General features: G+C 39.2%; 2 protein-coding genes across 15 annotated transcripts in view; both read left to right on the top strand.

The window, feature by feature from the left end:
• Window positions 1-11,142, top strand: part of LOC117372796 (CUGBP Elav-like family member 2) — a 30,374-nt gene extending 19,232 nt beyond the window's left edge. For 2 of the 14 annotated variants that reach the window (XM_055222693.1, XM_055222699.1), the window contains exons 4-14: window positions 2,127-2,175; window positions 2,934-3,068; window positions 3,912-3,991; window positions 5,059-5,217; window positions 5,301-5,364; window positions 5,554-5,688; window positions 6,154-6,279; window positions 6,381-6,554; window positions 6,649-6,795; window positions 6,886-7,057; window positions 7,832-11,142. In XM_055222693.1, the coding sequence (XP_055078668.1) occupies window positions 2,127-2,175; window positions 2,934-3,068; window positions 3,912-3,991; window positions 5,059-5,217; window positions 5,301-5,364; window positions 5,554-5,688; window positions 6,154-6,279; window positions 6,381-6,554; window positions 6,649-6,795; window positions 6,886-7,013 (1,197 nt within the window). In that variant the 3' untranslated portion in view covers window positions 7,014-7,057; window positions 7,832-11,142. Of the gene's footprint in view, window positions 1-2,126; window positions 2,176-2,912; window positions 3,069-3,911; window positions 3,992-5,058; window positions 5,218-5,300; window positions 5,365-5,553; window positions 5,689-6,153; window positions 6,280-6,380; window positions 6,555-6,648; window positions 6,796-6,885 lie in introns of all 14 variants that reach the window. The other 12 variants (XM_055222692.1, XM_055222697.1, XM_055222691.1 and 9 more) reach the window with 7 other exon arrangements.
• Window positions 11,143-12,679: 1,537 nt separating this feature from the next.
• dhtkd1 (dehydrogenase E1 and transketolase domain containing 1) lies at window positions 12,680-23,285 on the top strand. The gene is made up of 17 exons (XM_033968639.2): window positions 12,680-12,942; window positions 13,747-13,899; window positions 14,440-14,651; window positions 15,354-15,548; window positions 16,011-16,280; window positions 17,178-17,349; window positions 17,797-17,995; window positions 18,230-18,542; window positions 18,814-18,898; window positions 18,975-19,114; window positions 19,220-19,370; window positions 19,448-19,554; window positions 19,751-19,915; window positions 19,989-20,071; window positions 20,327-20,493; window positions 21,209-21,294; window positions 21,741-23,285. Exons 1-17 carry the CDS (start codon window positions 12,771-12,773, stop codon window positions 21,840-21,842), a joined length of 2,772 nt encoding a protein of 923 aa, XP_033824530.1. The 5' UTR covers window positions 12,680-12,770; the 3' UTR covers window positions 21,843-23,285.
• Window positions 23,286-23,386: the final 101 nt, after the last annotated feature.

The raw sequence follows: 23,386 nt of genomic DNA, 5'->3' as shown, positions 1-23,386 counted from the left end.
TAACAAGCTCCTGGCTGCTCAACACGTTTGGCCTAAGAAATGTCTGCCCCCACAATGTACTGCCTTCCCACTAACGACTGAGAACATTCAAGAGATGATCAGGCTCTCCAACGGACACTAGCACACACACAACCAATACACAGAAAACAAAGGATATTGACACAGAATCCAACTGCCACAGGTAGGACGGTGTTCATCCCAGTGAAGTGAGTACTTTTACCCTTAACGTTAGTGAGTCAGAAGTTGCACCATTTTTTATTTTATTTTATTTTTAACAAAGAGGCCTGTGAATGACGCTGACTCCTAATCTCTTGTTTGATTTATTTTGAGATTAAAGCCCATTCAACCGGAATCTGTGCAATTGCTTGTTAAACCTCCACCAGTCTGCTCTAGCCATTTTAAATTGCTCTCTGTCCAATCAATTTAATCTTTACTAAACAACTCTAGCCATCAATGAAATCAATAGAGCAGTCCATTGGAGAAGGAGCTGCTGTCAGTGAGGTTACAGGTAAATATTGAATTGCTTTGATGAATGAGAGTAGCAGTGAGCACATACAAGCGTAACGGCAGGACTATCAATCAGCTCGACGTTTCAAATAAAGAGTGGTCGAACACACAAGTCCTGAGACGCACTGTTTTGGACTGTTTGTAACTGTCCCATTTTAACTTGTTGCTATGATATTTACAGTAATCGGGGTCATTGTCCTTTTTGAAGGGAGTAAATCAGGACCTCTTGTCTAATTGATACAAATGGACTAAAGACAATTAGCACAACATGAGGGCGTTACCTAACATAAGCACAGGGCTAATTTTCACCCATTGACCTAATTAAAGCTGTGCACTGGTCAGTTTCTTGCCCTTTGAAATGTAAATGAGTGTTTGACATAGTAAACACTTTGACAACATTCTGTGTTCCCTATTACATTAGTGCCACACTGTGAGAAAGCCATGCAAACGCTGAATAGATACTTGAGTGATGCCTTTTAAATATGTTGCATTCAATTAGAGGGGTCTATGTATTGATCTAAATGGAAATCTAAGCCTAAACTAAAACCAGGTTAGATTGTAACCATATAAGGGCGATGTCAATATTGTTATAAGTTCCAGTTCCATTTGTACAGAATTAAGACTAGTAAGAACACTAATCTGATGGTTTAAATGTGTCAGATGTAAAATATTAATTTACTTTACTGATGTAATGTAGGGTTGTACAATTAATAGAATTTTAAATTGTAATTTCGGTTATTACACTATTCAGTTAAACATCTATTGCAATTGACAATACAATATTGCATTGGGTTCAGAATAACGTGCATTCTTTCTGCACTTAAACCCTGGAGCAAAGTCCCTTTTCTAATCTTCATAGGCTTTTAAAGTAAAGTGTCACATAACATTACTGATCAGATATATTGGGTCCAGCACTGTCAAAATTGTAATGACTTTAAATTTGGCTTGAATAGTGCAGCTCTATTACCATATAATTCTAAATAAAAATGACATGTAAATAAGACGAACATGTTCCTAAATGAATAAACTGTGAAGCATCCCAAAGACTGGCTGGTTCCTCTGTTCTGTCCCCCGTGTGCCTTGCTCTTCTTGGTTGGCGACGATGCCAGTTCCCACACTGAGCTGGCCATCTGTCTGCTTCTTTTTAGTGCTCGTCAAAAACAAACCCACCACTTTCATGAACACAGGCTGCTCAGGCATCTCACGGATAAATAGTACTTTCACCTCACAAAGCAGGTGATTATGCTAAAAATATGCTCAAGTCCCCGATTAGCTCGTCTTTCTTTTCCCTCCAACTCGCGCGCTACATGGAGTTGTATTCAATTTCTTCCAAATAGCTTTTGAAGAAGATTGATACTGGCAGCAAAGTCGATCACAAGGCTACACCAGAGCTTAAAATGAAACTAGATACTAGAGAATTTGATCTAGACATAAATGCAGAGACACTTCCTTCTGAATCTGTTAGAGAGTAGTGATGATCTCTGAGTGGAAAATGAGAGGTTGGCGACGCAGCTCTGGGAAAGTGGACAGACCCTGGTGATGATGATAATAAAGCCTCAAATGTGGTTATTATGCAGCCAGGTGCAACGCTAACTGTTTCTTTGTTTCTCTTGCCCTAGATGCATCATCCTATTCAGATGAAACCCGCCGACAGTGAGAAAACAAGTGGTGAGTAGCTTTTGAAGAGGACTGCTGATTTAAACTGTTGATCTCTGAGCCTTAGTGACCTATACAGAGAAAAGGATTTGACCAGGACAAGACGGCAACAAGGCAAAGCTCATAACACGTCTCATTTTTGTAGAGAGAAAATGAAGGGCTGAAAAGGACAGTCCAGGGAAGGTGCAGCCGCAGACAGTTTCTATATAGTGTCAAGGGTTAGGGGGATTAAGGGCTTTAAAAGGCACCAAAGGGAGAAGTGGATCAGGAGCATGGCAGAAATGGCTGATATACCCCTCTGTCTCAAGACTGAGACACTTAGGGGGTGGGCGAGCCAAGAGAGTTGCCAAGACTTGTACAAGAGGCTGGCACCTTGAGTGTGAGGCAGATAAAGTGGCTACATGACGAGAACAGAGCAAGAATAAGAAAAAGGTGTCAGATTGAGCCCTCATATGAGCCCTTCTGTGTTCTGTGATGTTTAGTAGGGTTGCTTTTTAAATCCTATTTTAATGGATATATCAATGCATTTTAAAAAGGCGGTCAATATCTGTGACTTTTATAATTTTTAAAATTGTAAACCTTTTAATGTTGTTTTGCGGCAGTAAAAGCCACATAGTCCATGATCCTTTGCTGGAGAGCAAATCGGCCAACTTGAAGCATTAACAGTTATCAGTTGTTTTCCATGTTGCTATAAATATACAGTGCGGTTATTGCTGTACTCTCAGATCTGCTTATTTTTATATCTCTAGATGTCTCTTTTCCTGTTGCAGCGGTAGAAGACAGAAAACTGTTCATTGGGATGGTCTCAAAGAAGTACGGCGAGAATGAGGTCCGAATGATGTTCTCCTCTTTTGGTTCAATTGAAGAGTGCCGAATCCTCCGGGGTCCTGACGGCCAGAGCAGAGGTAGGTGTGCCAAGGCTTCAGCACAGGTGCAGGGTTATTGACCTCATGACTGCCACCTATAGGACAAACGCTATCATCCAGCATTTGTACTAGCCCCTCCCTTTTGGCTTTTTTTTAACCTCCTTCTCCCCCAAATCAAGTGCTATTCACCCACAGTAGCACCCATCTCAGTGCCCGCAGCCTCTCCCCATTTGCCGGTGCATCGTGCTGTGAAGGGCCAGTGAGAGCGGAGTCTACACAATGGGCCGTTGCCTAGGCAACAGCTGGCGGCGGTGCCTATGGGCTCAGCTGGCAGCCGGCTCCTCCTCCACCACCTCCTCCATCACACTCCACAAAGACTAGAATTAGCCTGTCGTCGCATCTCCCACTTAGCTCGGTGCCGCATAAAGGCCAAGAGCTGGCGGGTCGAAACAGGGCTCTCGGGCTGATTAGACCTTACACTGACGGCCGTTGAATAGACCCCAGTAATTACACTGAATTTAATATATAATTGCAACTATAAGTTGAAATGGAGCAGAAGGTCTTTTTCTACATGTTGACTGAAGATAGGCCTACAGTGTGTATTTATGTGTGCATTCTATGTGTTTAACTGTTTCACCACATAGACTAGCCTCTCTGGTGGCGATTTAAATTGTCGATCACTGTGCTCATGTGTTCTCCTTGTTTTGTTCTTTCTTCATGTGCTAACCAGTGAGGGTGATTCTGTGTGCTTGGGAGTTGCCATTCTCTGTACAATGTGTTATTTGGGGTTCATAACGAGTTGTCCAAACCTTTTGTCTTGTTTTTGTTTCTTCTTGTCCCTCCCTCCCTCCTCCCCCCTTCTCCTATTGTTCCCCCCTACAGGCTGTGCGTTTGTCACATTTGCTACCAGGGCAATGGCACAGAATGCAATCAAAACCATGCATCACTCTCAGACTATGGAGGTACTGTACCCCTGAGCACCTATTTCTCATTTTTACCCTACCCCTTCATACATTCTGCTGCCCCCTTGTGTTGGGAAGATGGAAGGACTTGTCCAAGCAGATGGTGTCCATCATCACAAAGCATGAGTCATTTCCAAAGCCACTTTTACTTATTGCAAAATTACATTGTATCCTGCTAAAAATGTATGTAAACAGCTAAGGACGTGACTTGCTGTCATTACTAATGTAAGAGCAAACCAAAACACAGCTCACTTGTAACATTTATTATCAGTCTCCTTTAAGAAATCTTCATAGTCATTTGGATTAAGAGTGAACTCTAGAGTGAATTAGCCTAGAGACTAGCACACATCCAATGAGATTTTCTCTCAAACTGGTTCCTTGTCCTCATAAAGTCTTTGTGGAAGTGGAGCAGCAGTAATTTGACAGCGTGCAGGTCAGAGGCTCCCTAGTGAGGCATTGGACCAAAGCTAATTAAGATCCTACCAAACATAACTCTGGTTGTGGTTATAGTAGAACATAGCAGCCCCTTTCCCCTGCATTATTACTCCCCCAGTTCTCATCTGCCGTGGAGTTGCTGCTGGTGCAGAAGCCATTTTCCCTGTCCAGCCTGGTCCCTGTCTGGCTCAACTCTGAAAATACTTGCACCGCATGCCTCATGTCCATGCGTCTGTCTAAATGAATTTGTCTGTGAGACTGTCTGTATTGTAATGCATTGATCTAAATGTCTGCTGACAAGCCCCTTGTTCAGTGTCTTTATTTTCTGAGTGTTGTCTCCATCAGTTGTCTGCTTGTCTGTGGACTTGATTAAGCTACTTCCAAGTGCTAAAAAAGTTCACTGTCTGCAGCATTGATTTGTGCTCTTCATGGAATGAGGCCCGGCTCAGCTGTGCATGGCAGATGTCCTCTGTGTTAGCTCTATTACCAAAGCTACAGGCATAAACACTGTCTCAGGCTCAGACTATACTTCCCTTTAGAAGCGATCCCCTGCAATTAGTTAGTGCAATTAGGAAATTTTCTTGACATTTTAGTATGATATTTTTCTCTTCAAATAATATGTTGTGCTTCAGGGCTGCTCCTCACCTTTGGTGGTGAAGTTTGCTGACACACAGAGAGATAAGGAGCAGAGGCGCCTGCAGCAGCAGCTAGTACAGCAAATTCAACAGCTCAATAGCGCCTCCTGGGGGAACTTGGCTGCACTGGGAGCTCTCACACCACAATATCTGGCTGTAAGTTTATTTATGTTCTTGGTATGGATAATTTCTACAGACACATGCACATATGTATAAACTATATATTTGTCTCTTAATAGCTGTTGCAACAGGCCACATCTACCAGTAACCAGAGCACATTCAATGGGATTCAGAGGTTAGGAGGTGGGTTGCAATTACATTTTGAATTTAATTATTTTTTTTTCTTTTAGTCCCCAAGTATGTCATAGCTTTATTCTTAGTCTATTTTGTAGATGGCAGAAAACAAATCCATATAGTTTTGACCACTGTTTATTAAATTGGCTTCAGCAGTTTGTTGATTCAGTCTTTAATAATTCATGTCTTTCTCATCAGGTATGAATCCACTGCAGCTGCAAAACCTGGCCACATTAGCTGCTGCAGCGGCTGCTGCCCAGAGCTCTGGCAGCCCCACCTCCACCAGTGCCCTCTCCTCCAGCACCGGAGCCTTGGGAGCTTTGGCCAGCCCAGGTATTAACCACTAATGTTTGCATAGAATATAGTCATCATAAATGCTAATGCATACTTTTGTCTTTTGGAAAAGACCCATGAGAGTTGGTGTAAAACAACTGCCACAGGGGCAGATTCAAACCTCTGACTGGTCTGCCTGCACCTTTCAAATTATCTGAAAAACTCTCATCCTCCATTTGCCTAATGGCCCTCTGCCACTGCCCATTTATTTTATGGGAGTTAATCAACCCTGAGCTAACATTTTATGAGAGTCTCAGTTTTTCCTTAATCTGTGTAAATATACATTGGCTCAATTTCTTATTGAGCATATTGCAGCAGCAGTTAATGAGCCCTTGCATAAGTGAGATATTTTACCCTCCTCCCCCCTTCCAAAATGTTTGCTTCTACTGATTAGTTTGAAACTATGGTTAGTGTTTGTTAGTTATTTGATGGAGCCATTCATTTCAAAATGTTCTTTGTCTACAGCTGGTTCAACAGGGTCCAGCACCGGAGCGGCCATGAACCCGTTGGCCTCTCTGGGCACTCTGCAGGGTCTAACCGGGACCTCTGTGGGGCTCAACAACCTGAACGCTCTCACCAGCAGCGTTAGCAGTAAGATTTTATTATAGTGTTTCGTCTTCATTGTAACAGCAAGAATACTAATAGACTCTGCAGTGCTGAGTAGGAGGTGACCGTGTCCTTGTGTGTGATAGGTATGGGAGCCATGAACGGAGGGTTGGGAGCCTCGATGGCCAATGGTTCGGCTGCCAGCTCCATGGATGCTCTGACTCAGGCCTACTCAGGGATGCAGCAGTACACCTCTGCCCTGCCCTCGCTCTACGGCCAGGCCCTGCTGCAACAGAGTGTCGCAGGCAGTCAGAAGGAAGGTTAGGACTCACTTAGTGCATTCTTATTCCATATGTCTAGTATCACTGTATTACTGCGGATGTGACGTAAATCTAATGTGCTCTTGTGATGAAGTAGGGCCAGAAGGTGCCAACCTGTTTATCTATCACCTGCCCCAAGAGTTCGGGGATCAGGATCTCCTGCAGATGTTCATGCCTTTTGGAAACGTGGTCTCAGCCAAAGTCTTCATTGACAAACAGACCAATCTGAGCAAGTGCTTTGGTAAGATGCGTTCACAGTTATGGATTAATTAGATTACACTTTAACATAGTTGGAGTTACTTACGTAGTTTCACTCCTCATTTCCTCTCAGGGTTTGTCAGTTATGACAATCCTGTGTCTGCACAAGCTGCCATTCAGGCCATGAACGGTTTTCAGATCGGGATGAAGAGGCTGAAGGTTCAGCTGAAGCGTTCCAAGAACGACAGCAAACCGTACTGATCTAAGCCGGGCCCCCTCCCCAGCTCAAAGCTAGCACTGCGAGGGTAAGTTTACCTCCTGCCAAGGTCACCACAGAGACTCAAATGGGCAGGGGGCAGAGCCCGTCACAGGAGGGAGACTCGGCCTATTCCTTAAATGGTTGCAATTCTCTTTCCATATTTTTCTTGTATTCATCCCTGCAGTTTTATCATGTACGTTTCAGTCTATTTGAATATTTTATTGTATGCTTATTTATGACTATCACTGGAGTCAGTGTTCGCTGGAGGTATTTTGTGTCACTGTATTTAGTGGAGAGCATCAGATGTGTTCCCATACATTTCATTGCCTTCAGGTCAAGTGTAGTTGGGTTGACTAAGGATCAGTCAAAGGGCTGAAGCGTAGACCCTGAGCCAGTGCTTCACCCTGTGTGGCTTCTTCCATGTAGTCTGTCTCATTGTCCATTGTCCTTAATGTGAATCTTTGCACTCAGCCCCTCCCAAATGTCCCCTGCCCCCTGTCTCTTCTGTCCTGTGTGTGAGGCTACCTCTCTATTAACCACTTCCAGTCATTCCATCCATCCGCAGGTCTCCACAAAGGGGACTGGCTCTTGATGGATCTCTTTGGGTGCCAAGTATAATCTAGTAAATGCATGTCGGAGCCATACTGTGTCACATCTTAAACCTGTGTATCGTTTTGTGTGTAGAGGGAGGTTTGTCTTTACTGTACGTGGTGATGTTTTGTTGTTTTTTGTGCCTCATGGCTAAAGATTCTTGTGCTGTGCCCCTAACTTTCTCTTCTCTCTTCTGTGTCTTCTCTCCTCCTGTCGTGTTCTTTTCTAGAACAACTCTCCATGCCTGTTTGCTCATCATTAGCCTAGCATGTCTCCATGATGTTGAAAGCCAAGCCAAACTCGTGGCCTCATCATCCCACCATTGTCTGTGATGTCTCTCTAAGCTCGCCTGACCAATACCTGGCCACCCACTGACCCCTGACCTTAGCTCAACCTGGTTTCTCTGCATGCGTGTTCATTTTTGTTTGTTCTATAAAGAAATGTGACTGGTGGGAGAGAGGTCAAGCAAATCAATGTGAAAACTATGTTCAATTCATTTTAAGTTTTTGCTGTTTTTTTTTGTTTTTTTGCGAATGTTTTAAAAACCTGTGGGATTTATTTTTAATTTGCTTAGATTTTTTATGTTGCTTTCTTTTTACCTCTCTCAGTAAAGTTCACTTGAAAGTTGAATACAGGGATTGGCACACAGCTGTGCTATTTGGTGCCATTAGCAATATGTTGGCTTCTTATACGAAAATGTGCTACAGACCACTTTCCAACACTTTTGAAAGTCCAGTTCAATCTCAGTGCTCTGTAAAGGTCTTTACATTTTGTGGGCAGTGTAAAGGAAAAAAAAAACTTTCACCAAGACTAATATATATTTTGATTTTATTTACAAAACTATCATTGTGTTCTTTGGAAAATATTGATGGCACAATATAAGGTCCATTTCCTCTGTTTAGAGAAATGACACCAACATGAGTCAACTTTTGTAGAACTGATTCACAAATAGACAATCTGTGGTTGAAATGCACACTTAGATTACCTATATTTTATACCATTGAATCTATAGAATTTAACTAACAGAACCCAGGCAAACGTTGGGTTTTTTGTAGATTATGTTGTAATTGTCATCTGTGTATGTGGGTTTGGGGAGTTATCAGTGTATTACATTTTTTAAAAAGGACTAAAATCAGTTGTGATCAGTTTGACCATTTAAGGGTCACTTTAAATTTAAAATCTCAGTTTAAGTCTAAAATTTTGCTGCATTAATTGTAACTTCAACTTTTGAGATGACAAACATTTTCTGTAATTTTATTTTCCCTGTGTCAGAGACAAAAACCTTATGGTACGTTTTTATTTTTTGTTGACTTTCTGTGAATTATTAATTTAATTAATGGATGTCACTTTTTAGTTTAGTCTTGGTTGCTTAATGTAGAAATATGTTTTACAATGTCTGTACTGTTAATGTACACACTTCAGACAATGTACTTTTGGTTTTAAGTGCCCACGTGTCAGCCTCAGTGTTTTTGAAGTCACACAAACATGATTTTTCTTGTATGAGTAACATTTTCAAATCCGCTTGCATGCACACACTGACACACGCCGACACTTTATTGTGGTTAAACAGTGGGAGCCCCTGAAGAAGAGATCGCTTGGACACATAACACTCGACCTGTGGGTTTCTGCACACTTCATTAGAGTCACACACAAGCTTGGTTTAGATTAATTTTGGTTGCGGCTCTGTTGTTTAGTGACTTCCTATTTCACAAATGCACACAGCACATTGACACTAGAACTTAACCCTTCACTGTAGTGTTGGTTTACAAAATACATTCCATTTGTTCAGCACAAGTTTACACTTTTTTTAAATATCGGGGTGATATTGTAACCCTGGTTTAAAAAATAAAAAAGACAAAAAACACATCATCCCCCAAAGATGGGTTCCCTAAAAAACTGCATACCCGATGGCGCTAAAGAGTTGTCAACTCAGGGGTTGCTTTGTGTGAAAACTGGTTCACGCAGGGTTATGACACAAAATGCACAATTGTCACCATTTGACCTTTTCAGTTTGGATTTTATTTTCTTAATGTGCATAAATATTCCAAAAAATATTGAGGTACCAAAATTTGAACCAGTACTGGAGGAGTTTGTTTTTTTGTAAGAAAAAGCACAATTGTGGGCTGTAATCACTTTTGCAGAATGTGTGTGACGCGTGATTATATCCCAAAATTTACAAAGGTACCACTAATTTCACTTTTTGAACGTGGGCATGTGCTTTTTACAGTGTGTTTTTCTATCCAAATGCAATACAATATTCAAAGTGCCATATTATATATACGTCTAGAAACTGCCTACTCTTAAATATTAGGCCTTGGTTAGAGATTGCTGCAATTCGCCTTTTTGTCTATATTTGCCAGTGTCCTGAAAAAGCTTTGTCACTTGCTCATGTAACCCCCCTTTCCCTTACCCCCACTCTGTGTTGAGTTGTTAGTAAAATGTGTATTGTGATGTACTATTTGAACAGTTGGTTTCAAAATTGCAGATAAACAATAAAACTATACGTTTCAAAGGTTAACCCTCTTTTTTTTTTTTAGTGTGAAACATGTAACACTTTTCGATACAACATGTGCATTGGAATGTTCCATGGAAGTGTTGGAAGATTAACTTGTGTCAAACACTGAAAGGGATAATTGTGTGGTTAAGTGTTACTGTGAATATTTAAAAGCACAATGTACAGTCCAAAGTGGTCCCAATTTTTGACTTGCTTCAGGGGCTTCCATCACAAAATCCAAGTTAACAATCACGTTTTTGTTTATTTTCAATAAGTGCTAATTTTTGGCCGTGTGGTAGATTTGCATCACTAGATATTGTCTTGATCCTTGTCTTATTATCTGTAGAACTATGTTCAATAAGTTAAAATAGATGTTTTGGTCTTGTCTGATAAAAGCCAAAGTGGGTGCATCTTGATGTGATCTGTATACACAAGTAATTTTATGTTCATTTTTTTTTTCCTTTTTGAAAAATGGGTGGGATTTGAAAAAATTGAAAATGACATAACAGGCTTTCAATTTCTACAACTGGTTGTTCATATGTATTTTGTACCAGTGGAGCTTTTTATATTGGAAATTAAAGAAAACAAATTCTATATATGGGGAAAAATTGTCTGGCCTCTCAATGTGGCCTCGTCCCAGCCAGGTTAGGCCTATTTGGTGGTGTCACGCAATTTTTATTTATTTTTTTTTTTTTTTTGTCATCAGTTTTTTTCCTGTCTCTAAAGATGCCTGATTTTTAATTTTACTACATGTTTCATCTTGAGTTTATTGGGGGGTTGGGATCTTCTAAATCGTGGTAAGTTTCATGTTAGTACCTGTGCTGTCCACATAGTTTTATGGTCATCAAAAATTTTGACAACTTATGTGTGTAATTGTCTTAGTTTAAAGGAGTCAACTGTTTAGTTTGAGCCTTGCTTTTTACCTGTGTAGTTTTCTGTTTCCCATAGAGGAGTGTGTAGCCCAAGGACTGTGTTAATTTTGGTCAATGTTTGTTCATGTGTGGTGTGTTTCTTTACCTCTGTCTGAATTAAACCATTTCCCTGAATATTGACGGTGTCTGTGCTGTGCTTGTCCAGTGCTGTAAAGACATTTGCGTCTCCCTTTGTCTGTGGCTCATGTCTCGCTAACATGTTTCTGTTGTGCTTCTTCTTTTTACTACTTGCTTACATAAGAAAGGTCCTCAGTCCTCCTATGTGCCTCCTCAACTATGGCATAGACCTGAATTTGCTCTGCTCTGTCTGCATTATAATAGGTTACTTCCTTAAATGGACATCTTATGTAAAAAATGAATATTTTAAATTACCATTCAATTAATAAATGTATTGTCTTGAGGACTGTATAAATTGTGCCAATAATGAGCACTTGTGGTCTAGACCTGTGAAGGTTATACATTTATCATGGATCTACAAACTATGGCATTTAGAATGATCTATTCTGGGGTTAATTTAACCTAAACCTGATCTTGCCAATGCATGAAAAATGTAAACAAATTAAGCGGTCTTTATGAACTAGCCTAATGTAACACAAAGATTTATAGAAGAATTTTAATTGTCTCACGGGGATTCTTCAAGTCATTCTTCATACATGCATTAGATGCATTAGTCCAGTCCTAAAAATGTAAATTGTATAAAGGCAGAAATGTTCTCCAGGCCTTTCTTGTTTGTTTAGTTTATTTAGGGCAACAGGGAGACTGATAGGTTTGGAGCCTGGTTGTGAGGGCGTGAGAATTATGGATTTCTCTTTTAAATGTGAGAAAACGGGGCGAAACAAACTATTTCTTGAAAACGTGCTAAGAAATGTGATTTGAACGGAAGCCTAGTTTTCAAAGAGCAGTCAGTTTTAAATACTGTTCAATTTTAGATTCAATTATAGAAAAGGACAACCTATGTATCTGGTGTAATTTTGAATATCAAAGTAACACTGACTCTTTAGTTACAAGCCCGTTGGTATAGGTTTACTTGTGAAATAGCCCACTGGAGTATCTACCCGGCAAGTCCAGTCTGGGGGGAGCTGAACTCTACCCCAGGAACTAGGCTATTTCTTGCAGCTGAAATACAATGCAGATTTCAAACTCAAAATTTTAAAGTGTGTAACTGACCTCTCCTGAATCAAACGTAAACTTTGGGGCACCGTGCAACTCCAGATTTTGTCACTGACTTTGGGCTAACAAAACTTTCAATTAGGCTATCTTCAGAAAACGACAAATGTGAAATTATGCTATAGATTGGAATTTGTATGTTTGTGGACCGAGAACATTAATATCTAGAAGATGAAAGATAAAAATGTTAATCCCTACCTAAAAAAACGAAAGCTAGAAATGTTAAATGTACGCAGGGTGTTTGAACGCATCACGTGCACTTGTTGATCGGTCGAGCTGCACGAGGGATGAATCTGATTGGCTAACTGTCCTAAAAAAAAAAAAAAAAACATTAAAATTTTTAATTATAAAACAACCTTGTAGATTTTTCTTCAAAGTCATAATCATAGTCATCGAAGGTAACCAAATAAATGATTTACGTCTAAATGATAAAAGTGATATCATTTGTACAAACCAATGGGATTGCGCAGAGGCGTCTCCTCCCACATCGTGCGTCTCGGTGTCGGCGCAGTATGGCCGCTTGGTTGTAGCCATCGTGTGCCCGGTGTCAGCTGTATTTATTTTCTATTTTAACTATGTCTGCCTTGTTGGTTCTCAAAAAATCCTTGTGCCGACTCCCCCCGACCGTAGCCCGGCAGGTCCTTGGCTGCTGTTACCACACGGAGCGAGGAGTTTACGGATACCGACCTAAACAGACCGACAGGGACCTCAAGTTGTGCACGGACTTGACTACAGCACTAAACCAAGGTCAGTACTGGAGATGGAGTCCTCAAAATCAAATAGAGTCAAGTGTTTCAGGCTTGTAGTGGGTGGTGTACGAGTCGACTCGCATATGGAGCTGTAATGCGAGATAACTGTTTCTTTGTGTTTATCTGCAAGACCTAAACCTAATAATTACAGAAAACATTCCCTCAAGGGATCTAGTTGCAAAAAAGCTTATTTGCACAGACCCCAAGAGCCCATTCCTTTATTATGCACTGATGTAATTATTCTGTGCATCCTGTAATAAACTGTATATACACATTTCTTTATACAGTCTGTGGTCACAGATGAATTGCAAATAGTTCTGAACTCCTATGTCATGCTCTCTAAAGTGATTTAACATTTGCAGTGACAGTGGTGTGACTTAGTATAACTTGTGTATAGCCTACTAGAAGTCAGCATGTGTCCATATTGTATTTAGTCTTAAAAGGTAATCATTAATTATGTGTTTGCATGCTTATGCCTTCACATTATCCTGCTACAGAACACATAACATGGTGGGCACTGGACTGTAAGGTTGGCATGCACAATGCTAGATCATTTACTATACCATGACCAAGAAGAAACGTTTAAAAATGTGAGTCAAAATAGCAGTCCAAATAAATGTGTTACTTTTTAAACAGTTAGTATTAATTAAATTATAATACTTAACCTTTCATTATAATGGAATGATTACGGTTAGTACCAGTTAATAGTAACATAGGATTACAGTCGTGGGTAATAGGGTGTAACATAGGGTGGTAATAAGTTGAAATGTTTTAAATCACGTGTTTATTTTTCTGTGCTCAGATCATGGCCTGGCTTGTCTGGTGGAAGCATACAGAGCTCATGGACACAAGGCAGCCAAAATTAACCCCTTACTCCCCCAAAAACCTGTGCTGGATGATGTCCCAGAGATCAGCACTCTGGCTGGTACCATTACAGGGCAACTTAATACCTCAGGTAAGCTGTAAAAAAGAATTCATTAGTTTATGAAGTCAACCTCACTTGGCATACAAAAAATCCAAGTATGTACTTTCCTCATCAGAAGAGACTACTGAACTAAAATGCATAAAAAGAGAGCAATAAATGTTTTATTTTGTGTAATTGAACTATATTGGTTAAATATAGTCTGCTTCTTATTTTACAACTCTTACTTATTACTTATAACACCGCAGGTGACACAAAAGGCATGGCTGCACTGATTTAATTACTTGTTTATTGAATACAATCACAAGAGTACGATACACACCCAAAAACAGCCTGAACATGTTGATTATTGAAAACACAAGACCTGTTAGACAAATTATGTCACATCTTATTTTTTCTTGTAGTCATGATGTTTGTTTAAATGTTGTGTTTTGTTTTTTTATTAAAACCTTGTCAAATGGCAGTGGCAGTTCTTGTTGCCAATCCAAGTGTGTAGTTTGTGATGCCTAATTGCCTATGAATAATATGTGTGTAATATGAGCCTATTGTTGCTCCTTGGTTGTTCTTGGACAGGTCTAAGGCATTTTGGCAAATCCGAGGCATCAGTAGAAGAAGTCCAGTCATATTTGGAGAAGACGTACTGTGGTCATCTGTCAGTGGAGATCAGTCAGCTCAGCAGCCTCGTGGAGAGAGCGTGGTTTGCTGATCGCTTTGAGGAACTAAAAAACCAAAGCTTCAATTCAGAGGAGAAGAAACGTCTGGCTAAAATCATGCTGGAGTCACAGGCAAGTCTGAAAAAATCATAATGTTTATTATTATACGGCAGCAGTCATTTTCAATGGTAATTCCCCCACTGTGTATGACCTCAGAATATATGACTTAGAACTATGTTACATTAAGAAATACTGCACATAGATACATCCGGGTTTAAATTAAACTAAAACAGCCTAGTGCCATCTAATTGTGGACTATACCAAGACTGAACCAAGAACTGCAACAGAAGTCTGAACTCGATCTATGAGAAGCCTGTCTATACAACTTGCATTGGCATTTAGCTTATGTAGACACAAAGGCAACCTCAAAGCAATCTTGAGGTACTATTATCGATCAGTATAAGGTATAGAAATATCTGTATTTGTTCCAGAGGCAAGGGAAGATGAATCGTTCAGACATTATTTGTTTTAAATAGATTGCTTGTTTATCTTGCTTTCAAAAATAGAAACCTATAAAACACCATTTAGCAACACAAAAGCAATTGTTAAGAAAATAATCGTAAAAAATCAGATATTAAATAGGAATTATTTTATTTTACCTATATATTTACAAACTTTTTTGAAAGCAGTTCATACAATTGACTTTTTAAAAGTTTCTTAAAAAGGGAATTCTCTTATCTTAGCTTATAAAATATCAAAATATCATATCAATCCATATTCCTTTTCACTATGCAATCAACCTGGTACCATACACATCTTTGTATCAATATTTAGGAATTTGACCATTTCCTGGCCACCAAATTTGCAACAGTGAAGCGGTACGGAGGAGAGGGAGCAGAGAGCATGATGGGATTTTTCTACGAGCTCTTCCACCTGGCGAACCACAGCGGGGTGACGGACATTGTGATCGGGATGCCTCACCGCGGCCGACTGAACCTCCTGACAGGCCTGCTGCGGTTCCCCCCTGAGGTCAGACAGCACCCTAGAGTCATAGACAAGTGTTGTTGGTGTGGGCCATATGGTGCAGCCTAAATAAGAATTAATTTTACATTGAGTCAAATTTGATGTTTTAGGTATGAAATTGTGATTTTTCTAATTTACCTTTATGGCAATTAATCTATATTAAAGCCATTGCATGTGCTATACAACCATTAACAATATTATACACTCAGTTACATCTTACCATTTCTAATTAATCAACTGCAGATGATTCATAATATTTTTATAAGTTATTGCACCACTTTTTCAACATTTGGTTTAACATGACCGATAGATTGAAGCCAAGAGTAAATTTATACTTTATACATTACAAGGCTTACATGAAGTAATAAATTTGACTAGTAATCCCGTAAATAAACAAGAACCCTCATCCAGTCATAGTCAATGTGTAAACAAGATAACTAATGATCCATTCTGTCTCTGTTGCTCCAGCTTATGTTTCGTAAAATGCGAGGTCTCAGTGAGTTTCCAGACACGTCTCCAGCCATCGGTGATGTGTTGTCGCACCTCACCTCATCTATTGAGCTGGAATTTGGAGCTGAGCGTCCGATTCACGTGACCATGTTGCCCAACCCATCCCATTTAGAGGCCATTAATCCAGTGGCTCAGGGTAAGGCCAGAGCGAGACAGCAGCTGAGGCAAGAGGGGGACTACTCTCCAGATGAAAACGCTCAGCCCGGAGACCAAGTTATATGTCTGCAGGTATGGGAAGTGGGAGGGTTTTTAAAGGGGACATTGAGCTATAAAAAGTAACAATTTTGATCATTTACAAAACCGTTGCATTCACTATCAACATCAGACACAGACCCTCCTGCTTTCTCTTAAAAGCAGTCTGTTACCTCTACACAGCTTTGATGGAACAAACATTAAAATGGCAATGTGCTCCTTATTCCTGCTATTTTTATCTGGTCATCACTCTCTCACTGAAAACGTGTCAATGAACATACCTATGATCCTTCACACTTCAAGTCTTCGGTTTAAACATTTTTTTAACATCTTATGTGGCATACCTTCATGTAAAGTCAGCCATTTTTGCAGCACGCTACACAGAATATGGTAAGCGTGTGAGAGTTGTGCAGTGACTGACTTCTTCTAGCTTCACTTCTGGTTGCCCCATGTTTCCTACGTCTTGCATCATCGTCTGTGAAGTGGTCCCCTCTTTATCCCTCAAAGGGAGAGAGAGAAACTTGTAAAACTGGCTGAGATGGGATCATGGTGAAAAATATAGGCAATTTCAAATTGTTTTAGTACAACAGTACTAAGATGACGGTGTAACTTATTTGCACAGTATCTATTTGCATTTGGTTAATGGTTATGTCTGTCAAAAACATGACTATAGTACAAACAAGTATCCTGAAGTTTTCTAGAATAAAACAAGGACCAAAACTCGGGCTTGCTATGAGTAGTAAACAAGAACTAAACCATGACTAAATATAGATTTTTACAAGGAAACTAGCACAAATATATGTTTATACCAGTTTCAAAAGGAAAATGAAGGACGTTTTCAATATGTTTTACTTGAAAGGCAATATGAAGTCCACAATGATTCAAACTATTTAAACAGTCTGCCTGGTCTATATTAAACTGTATTTTCAACAGGTCCACGGGGACGGCTCATTCACAGGACAGGGCATTGTTCCGGAAACTTTGACCCTCTCAAACCTGCCCCACTACAGGATCGGGGGCAGCATCCACCTCATTGTGAACAATCAAGTGGGTTATACCACTCCATCAGAAAGGGGCAGGTCCTCGCTCTACTGCAGTGATGTTGGTAGGGAAAAGTATAAACTGAATTTTAGCTGTATAAAATCGTATTATTATAAAGTATTATTAGTCACTTAGAAGTCATTGTAAATAGCCAAATCAAGAAGTATTAAGTAAATGTGGTTACATGGATAAAATATTGATTGACAGTTTTAAATTGATTTTTATCAATAAAATAATGTGAAAATGATCACATTTCCAATTAGATATAGAGAATATGAACAGCAACTCAACATAACACAATGAAGCACAGAGATCATAACTGTTATCTTTTCTCACAGTTTAAAACCTTGTAGTAACATTCAGACATTTCTTACTGAAAATATAGATATTACTCAAGTACAACTATGGGTATATGTAACATATTAAGGACATATTTTAACGTTAGCATTTAAAAGAAAAGAAAAATGTGATCCTATCGTATATTATCTAACATGCACAGTCATGTTTTTAGGTAAAATGGTGAACTGTGCTGTGATCCATGTGAACGGTGATGATGCTGAAGAGGTGCTACGGGCCACTCGTCTGGCTGTGGAGTATCAACGGAAATTTCGGAAGGACATCATTCTGGACCTCATATGTTACCGTCAGTGGGGCCATAATGAGTTAGATGAGCCTTTCTTCACAAACCCGGCTATGTACAAGATTATCCGGTATGGTGATTTCATGTTGTAATTATGTAATGCTGATTATATATAGTGACTGTACAGAAAATATAGCTAAATGAAAAATAACGACAGGTGATTCTTACATTAGGATTTGTCATTTCTGTGCATTTCACTTTGCTAGCCTGGACATTTTTAAATAACAATCACAACATATGTCAGAGATGATATATTCTTTCATTGTGTTCAGTCCTGCTTGAATCAACATGAATCTATTTGCAGTTCTCGTAAGAGTGTCCCCGACTCCTATTCAGATCAGCTCATTGTGGAGGGTTTGATGACTGAAGAGGAACGTGACGGCATCAAATCCAAACACTACAACATGCTCAATGAAAAACTGTCCAACATGACTTTGTACAGCCCCCCGCCCACCAACCTGCAGGGGCGCTGGGGAGACCTGGTCGAACCCCAGGCCAAAGTCTCCACATGGGACACTGGAGTGCCTATCTCCCTACTGCAGTTTGTCGGGGCAAAGTCTGTGGACATCCCTGAAAATACTCAACTCCACAGCCATTTAGGAAAAACGCATGTACAGGTATTGATAAAACACCTAATATCAATCTCTTTGTTGCTAATAAAGTTAATAAATGTAATTATTTTTCCATTCATAATTTTTTTGCCCATTAGTAACTAGATTGACCTGATTCTCAGTTATAGTTTCCTATGTGAAATGTCAATACAATATAAAACATTTTTGGCACATCATTTTTATTTAATTTTTAAAAATCACAAACGGGTTTATGTGCAACAGTGAAATTTGATTTGTTAAGTGCATTAATTTGACCTTAATCATTCTTTTATCTAAGGCTCGGCTGCAGAAGTTGGAAGAAGGGACCAAACTGGACTGGTCTACAGCAGAAGCATTGGCTTTTGGCTCTCTCCTCTGTCAAGGTTTGTGTTTGAATAAAAAGTAATATCATGGCAAAAATATTAGAGTATGACCTTTCTGCCTCAAATTTCTTTCCAGGTTTTAATATCCGTATCAGTGGACAGGATGTTGGACGAGGAACGTTCAGTCAGAGACATGCAATGGTGGTGTGTCAAGAGACTAACGACACATACATCCCATTAAACAATATAAGTCCTGAGCAAACTGGTTTCTTGGAGGTAATACCTAAATACAAATAAGTCCTACATCAGAAAATATAACAGTACATTTTACTCCTCGCATACTTAATCATTAATTGTACTGTCATCACGGTTAATGTTTAGGTGTGCAACAGTCCTTTGTCAGAAGAGGCAGTGCTTGGCTTTGAATATGGAATGAGTATTGCACAACCTAAACTTCTTCCTGTTTGGGAAGCTCAGTTTGGAGACTTCTTCAATGGAGCACAAATTATCTTTGATACATTCATCTCTGGTGGTAAAATCATTTTAATTATCATGGTACATAAACTCACTGACTTAAACAAAATTGTGAAATAAATAAAATGTCCACAGGTGAAGCAAAGTGGCTGTTGCAGTGTGGGATGGTGATTCTGTTGCCTCATGGCTATGATGGGGCAGGTCCTGAGCACTCATCCTGTCGAATGGAGAGATTCTTGCAGGTTTGTATTTGATTACACACTGATATGAAGTGATGAGGTTAATTTTACTGTCACTCAAAACACTACTACTAATACAATAACAAAAATCTCATTGTGATAAGTAAGCACATCATGTCAAGTTGTTGCAAACTGTAGCACTTGTTTCTGATATTACCTGACCTCTGTATTGATATTTCATATTATGTTTGTGTGTCAGATGTGTGACAGTAAACTCGATGGTGTTGATGGGGACACAGTGAACATGTCTGTAGTGAACCCCACCACTCCTTCCCAGTATTTTCACCTGCTCCGGAGACAGATGATACGAAACTTCAGAAAACCCCTCATTGTGGTTGGACCCAAGACGCTGCTTAGATTCTCCGTAAGCGCTAACATTTTTATAGTTAAATCAATGAATTGAAATGAATTTATAATTAATGATCTTTATTATTCAGGGGGCAGTGTCCAGTTTGAGTGAGATGGCACCAGGGACGTCATTCAAACCAGTACTTGGTGATACAGTTGTCTCAACTGAAGGGTAACCAACCTTTTAGTTTTGCCTTTACTGATCAGAGGAAATATCATAACTGCTGAAGGGAGTGAATAGTATCTGCAAAGACAGTGGATAAGTAGTTGTCGAAGTCATTGTTTTAAAAAATGTCACAAGGATTTGAGCAGGTTTTACAGACACACAGATTTTCAATTTTTTTCAGCATCTCCACAGTAATTCTTACCATCCAATTCTGTATAGAGATCCACAATTACACTTATTACGCTTTTGTTGATGCCACAGTGTCCAGAGGGTGGTGCTGTGCTCAGGGAAGCATTACTACGCCTTACTGAAGCAGAGAGAGGCATCAGCAGCCAACCAGAACACGGCTCTGATCAGAGTGGAGGAACTGTGTCCATTTCCACTGGAGGCTCTGCAGCAGGAACTCGCAAAATACCCCAACGCTAAAGGTACAAATGACACCAACAGTAATTTATAACGACAAGAAGTTTACCAATATTACATTATATTCTTTTTGTTTTCTGCATTCCAACAAGTATTTTAACTATTTACTTAGGAGTAAAGAATACTACTGTAGTGCTGTGTAAAACTCAAATTAGCAGTCATAACACTGTGATTTGGTGTAAAGGGGCTAAGATATATATTTATATAGAGGAGCCTGTTTATACAAGTGAGTAGTGAATAGCTTAGCTTTCTAAATATAACCTCATGGGTTGTTTGGACAGGTCTTAACTTTTATATTTGCAGCTCTCACAGTCCTTTTCTCATGGGTAGTCACTTTCCTGGTCTTGAACAACAATGACTTATGCATGAGTTCTTTTATCTCTATTAAACAGATTCAGATCAGCCAAAAGGAATGCCTGAATACTTTTTACATTGAACAATTATTTAAAGCTAGTTTACTGACCCTGACAGCCTCTCCATGGTTTTAGGTTTTCTGGTATTTGCACAGTAATGCAGATATGTACAGTATTAACTTACATCTAATGAAAATCAAAGCGCAAAGAATCATTTTGGGAATGCTCCTTTGAGACAGCAGAACCTAAAAGGCAACACATTATCTTGCTGGTTTTTGCAAAAATGTAACAAGTAGTTTTACTCACAATACCCTTTTGCATGACTCAAACCTGTCATATTCTTACCTTGAGCAATGCTGTTTTTCAGAGTTTGTTTGGAGTCAAGAAGAACCTGAAAATATGGGCCCTTGGTCTTTTGTAGGTCCTAGGTTTGAGAGGCAACTGGCCTGTAAGGTAAAAACGCCGTCAATAAATGCTATATAATCCTTTCTACTAATATCGGTAACCTTAATAGATATAGATTAAAAAGGTAAATGAAAATATAATACAAATTTTGAATTTTTGGTACCAGCATATTTCATTTGAATAATGCAACAGTGCTGGCACTCTTTGGTGGACAAAATATTTTAAGGATCTGGTATTTTAGTGACAAGAAGGAATTATTCCAACCTGGAATTTCCCACATCAGGGAAATAATAAAATGAGAATCAGACCTGAAAATAGTCTCATTGCACAATGGTAGGCAGTGTGTCCAGTAGCCCTAAAATAAGTTGGTCTAAAAGTTTCCAGAATAACTGTACTGTCACATTTATGTTGCAATGCATTTTATTAGCAGTACAAGCATTAGAGTGGAGCACTATAGGTATGGTATAAAATAATGTCCTTTTCTGCCACTTTAGCTCCGTCTCGTCAGTCGTCCTGCCCTGCCTGCTCCAGCTGTAGGTATTGGGACCCTTCATCATCAACAACAAGAAGCTATCCTCAATGCCACCTTCTCCTGAAACCAAACCACAACCAAAGACAGGCATGAATGCTATACTACAAACTCTTTTATTTGTATCTCATCACCACTGGCAACTGTGGAGCAAACTGGGACCTTTGTTTGTGTACCAGTCAGTCATTGACTATTGAGGGATGTTTTATAGGAAGTTAAGTAATAGGATATTTTTGTGGATGTGCGGTTTAGCATTTGTGAACTTGTGAATGTGCACACAACCTATTAATCAGGTTGTGAGTATTACAATCTGAAATCAGTTAATAATAATGTTTACCACTGCAAATCCTAATGACAGAATTTACTTGTTGACTGCCTACCTGTAAAAGACTTTATAAGGACTATTTCCCATGTAGCTACAGTATTTCATTCATTTTTACATTGAGCCAACCTGCTGTAAAATGACCGAGCATATCAGTTATTATTAGTATTGGCACAAAACAGCACTTAAATTAATTTCTGAACAAGCATTTGAAATTGTTACCTTTGTGATTGTGATATATTTATGAGCTCTATCTAGGCATATTTAGTACTTTGATGGTTTAATACTGGATATTTTTTGTTCGTTTACATAGACTTAACTACAAAAATGAAAGGGCTAATGTAAATATGCCAAACCAGAGCATTAAATTTGAATATTTTCTCACAAAGATAGTTAATGGTGGTGGTGTTGATGTATTTTGTTCAAATAACACTGGGGAAGGCATGTGAATTTGTCTTGAGAGTCAGTAATCAAACCAACCAAGAATAACTTTCACAAGTGGCCATTATTCTACAAAGGCAATCAAAACTCTGGATACCCAGCTGTGCCAGAGCTGAAAGTAGGCTAAATAAACAGAAAAATCAATGTAGCTGTTTTGACTGTTGTAAAGTGGAAACTAAAATAACAGAAAGCAAAACAACACTCCGTATTTTTTTTTTTAAATTGGCATCAAAGTTTTAAACATCTTTATTATTATTTTCATACATCTCACACCTCTGCATGTGAGAGGTACTACCCCAAAATGAAAGAAGATACAATTTATCTGTTTACAATAACATTTATAGCAATTTCCTACAGTTGGGACAATGTGATCCCTGTTCCTGTCAATACTGCTCTTGTGCCCATGGGCAAGACACCACCTTGCCTCATTCTCTATGTACAATGGTGCATAAATGTGAATGTTAAGGTGTGTGTGGTATATGCATAAAAAACTTGTGCTTTTGAATGATTTAAAGAAGAAAAGAACCAAACATTTTAAATACCTAACTGAGCTCTTAATAAGTTTGTGTAAATTAGTTAGTTTGTGTGTATGAGATGGCCTGTTGTGATTGTGGTCATTTAGCCACAAGCAAGGGTTCTGTGTGTACACTGGAAATGTTAATGACTGGAGCATTTCCGCTGCAGTCAAATTGAGATTATCGGAAGTGTATCTGGCTCATTATGTGTTCAGCATTTAGACCAACAGCCTCAAGTATAATCTGACTGAATCAGTCCATGCTCAGTTCATACATTTGAAGGGTCATAATTTAAAATGGATTGTCTAATCTTAAAAAAGAATCAATAAATCA

Source organism: Periophthalmus magnuspinnatus, chromosome 6, assembly GCF_009829125.3.
Source record: "Periophthalmus magnuspinnatus isolate fPerMag1 chromosome 6, fPerMag1.2.pri, whole genome shotgun sequence".
Classification (NCBI taxonomy): domain Eukaryota; kingdom Metazoa; phylum Chordata; class Actinopteri; order Gobiiformes; family Gobiidae; genus Periophthalmus; species Periophthalmus magnuspinnatus.
Note: the sequence above shows the minus strand (reverse complement) of the source record. Positions and strands in the feature narration are given on the sequence as shown.

Bases quoted from the DNA above. Each gene is read 5' to 3' on its own strand.
- dhtkd1 (XM_033968639.2), top strand. From the start codon at position 12,771: ATGTCTGCCTTGTTGGTTCTCAAAAAATCCTTGTGCCGACTCCCCCCG. The intron at 16,281-17,177 runs GTATGGGAAGTG...TATTTTCAACAG, and splicing joins ACCAAGTTATATGTCTGCAG to GTCCACGGGGACGGCTCATT. The intron at 20,072-20,326 runs GTAACCAACCTT...TTGATGCCACAG, and splicing joins ACAGTTGTCTCAACTGAAGG to TGTCCAGAGGGTGGTGCTGT.